We start from the raw sequence: 7,695 nt of genomic DNA, 5'->3' as shown, positions 1-7,695 counted from the left end.
AAAGTAAAATGTACAAAAAAGTTAAATGTTACAAGATGACATGATCACACACTGTAATATGTATATTACATATATACATAACATATATATGTATATCTAACGTGTGTGTATATACCTATGGGTAATGTGTAAATATTTTTGTAAAACTATATATATATATATACATACACACACACATTAGGATTCCTTCATTTCCTGTACCGCTTCACTAGGGTCGCAGGCATGCTGCAGTCTATTCCAGCTGACTCTGTGCGAGAGGCGGGGTACACCCTGAACTGGTCGCCAACCAATCCCAGGGCACATATAAACAAAGAACTATTCGCACTCACATTCACACCTACGGACAATTTACAGTTTTCAATTAACCTACCATGTATGTTTTGGGGATGTGGGAGGAAACCAGAGTACCTAGAGAAAACCCACCCAGGCACGGGGTGCACATGCAAACTCCACACAGGCGGGTCTGGATTTGAACCCGGGTCCTCAGAACTGTGAGGCAGATATGCTAGCTAGTCGTGCACCATGCCGTCCATTAGGATTCGTATGTATTTTAAATACAATATTGAAAACATTTCTAGTTTATATTAGTATAGCCAGTTTAATGAAATTAACTATTAAAATTCATATTTATGAATATAAATATAAAGGCAGTATATAAACAAGTCAGTGAGCCAACTACGATAAATGCCTTCTTAAAAATGAACAAAAAAGTAACATTTTAGGAAAATAATGCCTCAATTCCACAAATATTCTACAACTCTTGATAATGAAAATGCCGGATCAAAGAATGACACGGGCCATATATTGGCCCAATAAGGCTCTGAAAAGTACAGTTATGTAGCTAATAGAGAATACACTGAGCTAGACTCGTAAACAAGTAGATCAAAATAAGTCGTGTATGAGAATTGGTCAAAAGTTAATCTAGTTGTTGACAAACAAGCAGGTAATTAAAGATCTGTCTGTTAGTTAATACCACTAAGTAACACATTTGCATACAAGTGAGACGAGCAGACAAACAAATGAACACACGGGAGCTGCTGTTTTGGCTTTTAACTGGTTTTAATTAACCCTGATTACATCTTAATTAAAAATTCTTTCAAGGGAAGGGAGGAGAAAAAAACCCAACCAACCAACAAGGAGGAGGGGAGAAAAAAAGTGGGGACGATGACGTTACGTCACGGGATTAACTCATCTCAGCACATCTTCACGTCAGGAGTGTTACGTAACAAGCTCGTAACATTTACACAAACAATAGTACACACAATTGGATATTTCCAAATAATGCAACCTCCCCCAAGGTAAAAACTACTAGATAAAAATGACTTCACAGGATGAAGAAGAGAAAAAAAAAAAATAAAAAAAATAAAAAACCTAGATAAAATGGGTAAGCTTGAACTCTGAATACACCAGTGAAATCTAAAAACAGTAAAAGAGGCTTTGCGGGAATTGGATGTACACAACAAAAATCTAGGAAATAATAAGAATAATAATAACAAGTTATAATGCCAAGTGGTGGTGGTGGGGGGGGACTTTAAGAACAATATTTACATCAGAAAAATAAACTTTTCTCCTCTTGATTGAGAATCTTTGTGCTGTGTTTCTTGTTTTGTTTTCTTTTTAAGCAAGATGCTTTGGGTTAGGAAAAGTTAGCAGTAAGGCAGCAGTTAGTTACAAGTACACACTCATCCGTGTGTGTGTGTGCGTGTGTGTGTGCGTGCGTGCATGTGTGTGTGTGTGTGTGTACGTCATGCTCTCATGCATACAAAAGAGAGAAGGAATTCGATCACAGATCTGCCTGGAGGTCTTATGGATCTGTCTGGTCCCGGGACACGAATGAGCGCCAATAGTGTGCGTCTGTGTTTGTATGTGCATAGAAGGAAGAGAGAGGGTATTTGGGGACAAGCACGTCAAGCGTTTCCTTACAGTAATGATTAACCCCCTTAACACCTTGCTCGCTTAACCCTTTGGGTCACATGCACACGCACGCACGCACACGTGGGAACTCGAGAGGAGGTGAAAACCAAAAAGAGGACCCACCTCAGGTGTGCTTTGTGAAAACAACTGCGAATACAAACAAAATGAACGGTTTCACTAATAATCCTAATCCAACAGCAAATGATATTGTTTTCGCTCTCTCTCACACACACACACACACACACACACACGGTGGGGAACTAGAGAGGCGAGGTGATGTGGTGCTGTGAAGAGATGATCAGTCAAAATGTGCCATTCTTTAAAATCTTGGGTGGAATACATTAAAAAGTGTCAATTCTGAGAGCGCATGTTGAAGTGTGTGTGTGTGTGCGTGCATGCGTGTGTGTTTGCTGGTTGAGTTTTCCACTTGTGTGTGTTGATTGTTAGAGGATCTTAGGCTGGTGAAGAGTGGTGAGCAAAGTAGTTCTTGGTCATCCACGTTAGGCTCGGAGTGGGGTGGGGTAGGGTAGGGGGTGCTGGGGGCGGGCTTAAGATTTTCTCAGTGAGCGGACTGCGCACAGGCGGTCCACAGAAGCGACGCCGTCAGTCTGTAACTGGCGGTCTGTTTTTGTGTTTTGTTCCCCCCCTTTTCCAATGACCAAACAGCAACAGGCTTCCCTGAGTGGGGTGGCTCAAGTTGAAGAGTCACATGTCAGCACCCAACCAACACCCTCCAGTGCTGAAAAGACCCCCTTTGCCCCCCGGCCCCCTTTCCTTGTCATCCTGCCAAAGTCCTGTGTGACTGAGGGGTTCCTAAGTACAGGCACTTGTCATAGTCGCCTATTTACAATGTGGTAGAGTGTGGGTTAAGGGGGGGCCATAGTAGTTAGTAGTAGAGGGAGGGGGAGCGGCTAAGGGAAAAAGGGTCCCCTGAGGAAAATGTGACGAGGCGGAGATGCTCTTTCGAGCTTCACTGGCCTTGGGAGAGGTAACGATCCGCCAGTCTCTCCGATTGCAGTCCACTCATGACCCGTTTCCACCAAGCAGTGCAGCTTAGTTTAGCTCCGTACAGTATGTGTTTTTTGGGCACCATTCAATCCATTTTCTACAGCGCTCGTCTTCATTAGGTCACTTTGGGCAAGAGGCGGGGTACACCCTGGACTGGCCACCAGCCAATCGTAGGGCACAAATACATAAGCATTCACACTCACATTCACACCTGTTGACAATTTAGAGTCTTCAATGAACCTAGAGGCATAATGTTAGCCAGAGTACCTGGAGAATCCACACCCAAAGGAGGATTCAAAGCCAGGATCTCTTGATTGTGGGGCCAATGAGTTAACAACTAGCCTGCCACTGCCTACCTCCATTCCAAGAAACCTGACAGATGTGAATTTACAGCAGCCTACCGTTGGGGTATCAACTGCCGTGGTACAAAAAATGGTTCACTGTCGGGCTGCACCAATAATCGAATTTGAATCATGATCGCGATTTGGGCTGCCACGATTAAATGAGCCTGAATCATGGGTGAGTCTTCTTTTTTTTTTTTTACATTTAAATACGGGCACTGCGGCATATTCAGTGTGAACTTAATCAACCAGCCACCAAGGGGCGAAGACATAACTGAGCTCCCTAAACGCCACGTCTCTTGAGTCCCTAGAGAATCAAGCACAGCAAAGATTGGAACTAGCGACTCGAAAATGGATTGTTCATACTAAGCATTACGGTAACACGCCGGCAACGCACCCCCGGTGCCAACTTCAAAATAAAAGCCGAAAATGGCATTGATGTCCAATGTATTATATTAAGATGTGAGGCTTAAATTCTGAAGTCGGCCCTCGAAGCAGACTGGCGGGCGTGTTACGTAACGTACACTATTAACAATCGTTGCTGCTGCCTTGACTACAACTGGAGGCTGACTTGACCGCAGTGAAAAACGCTGGGAGTAAATAGAGAGGGAAACCACAACTGTTGACTTCCTTGCTGTTTGCAACCACAACTGTTCAGCAGAACAAAGGAGCCGTGCCCGTCGGGGATTTGCAAATGAAAAGTCGGTGCTTGGAACCTCATGTTATTGCCTTTTAACTGCATTTGCTTCTATTAAATTGCAATTCCTGGTTGCACTATGTAAAAGTATATTTATTCAGTTAGCCCTTGGTCAATTTTAATTTCTTAAATATATATTTTTAAATTTCCCATCATTTATTCTTATTTAAAGATTCATTTTGTACTGAAAACTGTTTATATATTGTTTGTTGAAAAGCGATGCAATAAAAATAAAGATTTTTTTTTTGTCCTTAACATGAGGAATAATCGTGATTACAATATTGATCCACATAATCGTGATTGTTATTTTGGCCATAATCGTGCAGCCTTTTTTTACTGTATGCTATTTAGGTAGGCCGTCCCATCTGCCACGCTTTACTGTACCGTGGTAATCAAACCGTACCGCCTGGTGGAAATGTGGCTTTACAGTAAGTGTTCCTGTGACGGCTGGATCAAAGTGTACCTCCTACACAAATAATGCGTCCCAGAAGAATCCTGATAGAGAACTTGTTGGTGGGGGGGGGGGATCTGTCAGAGTCATAGTAGTAAGGCGGTCGTTGAGGTGTCGGTTGAACAGGGCCGGGCGGAGAAGCTTTGGAGAATACAGAGGAACCATTTACATATCTCCGGCGTGAAATCCCATCAGCAGTCTTTGTTCTCCAGAGACAGCTGCGCCGCAGCACGATGCAGCTCAGCGCTCGCCCGCCGATGCGCGGGTAAGGGCGGGGCTATGGAACTCTGGTAAGCTGACAGAGGGGGGCTGTCCACTTCTCCAGGCACATCCTCCTCTGTCTCCATACGCCCGTTGCTCTGGCGGTCCCTCTGCTCCTGCGGCCGGACTTTCTTGTCGTCGGACTCCTCCTGCGAGGCCTCCATGCGTTGGTCTTCGCTCCAGCGCCTCTTGAAGCGCAGCTTGAGGGGGATGCACTTGGTTTGCGGAGGCGGATTCAGGGGAGGGCTCGGGTCCGCCGACTCGCCGGGCTCGGTCTTGAGGGCGGGCGGCCCACGGTGCGCGCTGGAGTAGCCGTGTTGCGAAGCCAAGAAGGGCGTGAGGCCGGGAGGAGGTGGGGCGGGGGCTTTGAACACGTCCTCATCCAGGTCCTCGTCAGGAAGTGACGGGTGGGCGGCCGAGTCGTTAGACCCGAGGTGGTGGCGGTGGAGGTGGCGGTGGCGGTTTGGAGCTCTGGACAGGCGATGCGCAAAGAGCTCAAAGTCTTCATCTCGCTCATCGGGGTCTTCATCGCTAATGTCGGTCACCTCCACCTCTTCTTCCGATTCGATGTCTGAGATGGGCTCCACCTGGAATCAGATTACGTTTGAGAAACAGGAAACACACATTCAAGGATCTTACCAACATCAATGACTTAGATTCAATACAGTAAACTACAGTAAAGGAATCGGGACCGAGCCCTGCCGGGAATAATGAAAAAAAACTCAAGTAAGTGACGTTCTCCCAAAATATTGCCTGTAGTATAAACCATAAATATACCACAAACTATGATGGAAACCCATCTTATATTAACCTTAAAAATAATCATGACTTTACCTTTTCACAGTTTCTGTGGAACCCATCCTCTGCAATTCACTGAAAAATGCCCTTATTATGCCCTTTGCCTGTCATGTTTCCCTCCGTGTTGTCTCACGACCATCCTGTCTTGTTCACTGTGTCCTGAAACGTAGCTGCTGTGGCTGGCGGGAACACAGTGTAAACGTAACCCAAGAGATTTTTATGTCGGGGAGGCTATCCCGGGTTGTTCGCTGAAGAAGTTACAGAGTCTTCGCCAGACGTGTTTGTTTTTGCTCTGCAGAATAGCTATTAAAAAGTTCAGCTAACAAACAACAACATTGTTATTGATGATCACTAGTATTATTGATGATCACTATTTTTACGGGTCATGAAGGGTGTGTGTGTATATATATATATATATATATATATATTTTATATATATATATATAAAACGCACTTCTGGTGTATTTCTTTTTTAAAAAAATAAAAAAATAAGCGTAATATTAAAGTGTTTCGAGATCATAGTTTGTGGTAGGGCTCAGTCCCTAGCTCCCGCAAATATTTGGGTTCAAACAAAGGCCCGAATTGTCTTACCTTGATTTTGGGAAGGCCTGCACTGTTGAGGGACTGCGTGGAGGACGATGCAGAGACAAGGCCCGAGCCACTGGCCGAGCTCAGGTCGCTACCAAACGACAGCGAGGAGCCTAGGCCTGAAGTGGACGACATGGACCCGGACCCAGAGCCGGAGGAGAGCGAGCTCTGCCGTGCTTTGTTCTGGCTCTGCCCATCCCTCTGCTTGCGGCCCAGCGGTGGCGGCTGCAGCTTAAACTTGAAGGGGGACATGTGAGGGGGCTCCTCGCCCAGGTGGAGTGTGTGATGCATCGGGTGGGATTGGGGGTGAGGGTGGGCCGAGTGAGGTGGGTGCGGATGGTGGTGGTGGGCGGAGTGAGACAGCGGTGTGTGATGGTGCCGCTCACCAGCTCGTTCTCTTTCGGCTCGCTCTGTCGCTCCTCGCTCATTGCCCAGACTTACCTTGTCGGCGGCGGGCCGGTGAGGCTGTGGGATGACGATGTTGGGGTACTGCAGGAAAGCGCGGGGGCTGAGCCCGTAGTTGTACACTGACTGGGTGTGCGCCTGTAGGTAGCGCTTCATGTCCTCTGGGTTAAAGGAGAAGTGGGAGCCCAACATGGGCGACAGAGTGGGTGAGGGAGTGTAAGGGAGGTGTGATGCGGGAGTCAAGCTGAGAGCTGGGGATAGAGGTGGGGCAAGGAGGCCCGCTCCTCCCGGTCCAGGCAGGGGGGACACGGGGAAGGGGGACAAAGATTCTGGGTGAATACGGTGCCCGACGGGGCCACGGGAGCCCGGGTGAGCGCTGGGGTTGCCACCTCCCCCGTAGATGCGGAACAGAGACTCGTGAGACAAGCGGGGGTGGATGATGCTCCTGTAGCCTCCCCCTCCACCTCCGGGCCCTACTCCGCCAGCCACGCTCCTCTCCGCCCTCTCCTCCCCACCGCCCAGATTGCCGTCTTCTATCTCGGAATTGACAGAAGTGCCATCGCTGCAGTCGCTCACGGAGCCGCGAGCCATGCGGCGGGCCACCGAACTGTACAGGCCTCCAGGGCTGCGCAGGTCCTCGTTCGGGGAGAGGACTTCCGAGGGCGTTGAGGGAGGGAACCGGAAGTGAGTCCCGGCACTGGAGGGGACGGGTGGGGCGCTCTGAGGGACACCATTTCCTGGAGACGACAGAGACGAGGATACTGAGAAACAACAGAGATTTCCAGTCTAATCCGACATAATCACGGCATCATATTGCGAGATTAGGAAGCACATAAACAAACACACACACACACACACACACACAGCGCTACACTCTCCAGGCTTACCGGTGGAGCCCATGTCAATGAAAGGGTAGTTGACCAACACCAGTTTATTGAAGTTGAATTTGTAGGTGAACCGCTTGCCTTTGGTCTTGTGGAGGATCCTCTTGTTGTAGTAGTATCTGATGAGGAAGTGCAACGCAGTGAAGATTAGCCACAGGACTCACAGTAACGATATGATAACAAATAGTATCACGACAAATGAAAACCTATACATGCTGATATGTGTAAAGAAAGAATGAAAAACTCATTTGACAGCATTTCCTTAATAGACTATATGGTGAAAATAAATGTCTTTTTAAATATATGTATACATATATGTATCTTTATGTCCACAAAGTGTTCTGTAAA

The 7,695-nt window shown here is 47.0% G+C and overlaps 1 protein-coding gene across 2 annotated transcripts in view; it reads right to left on the bottom strand.

Moving 5' to 3' along the window:
* Positions 1-3,431: 3,431 nt before the first annotated feature.
* Positions 3,432-7,695, bottom strand: part of erfl3 (Ets2 repressor factor like 3) — a 90,116-nt gene continuing 85,852 nt past the window's right edge. For both annotated transcript variants that reach the window (XM_061674335.1, XM_061674336.1), the window contains exons 3-5: positions 7,351-7,466; positions 6,062-7,200; positions 3,432-5,259 (exon numbers count right to left, since the gene is read on the bottom strand). In XM_061674335.1, coding sequence (XP_061530319.1) covers positions 4,603-5,259; positions 6,062-7,200; positions 7,351-7,466 — 1,912 coding nt within the window. In that variant the 3' untranslated portion in view covers positions 3,432-4,602. The remainder of the gene's footprint in view (positions 5,260-6,061; positions 7,201-7,350; positions 7,467-7,695) is intronic.

The sequence above is a fragment of the Phycodurus eques genome, chromosome 4 (genome assembly GCF_024500275.1).
Source record: "Phycodurus eques isolate BA_2022a chromosome 4, UOR_Pequ_1.1, whole genome shotgun sequence".
Taxonomy (NCBI): domain Eukaryota; kingdom Metazoa; phylum Chordata; class Actinopteri; order Syngnathiformes; family Syngnathidae; genus Phycodurus; species Phycodurus eques.
Note: the sequence above shows the minus strand (reverse complement) of the source record. Positions and strands in the feature narration are given on the sequence as shown.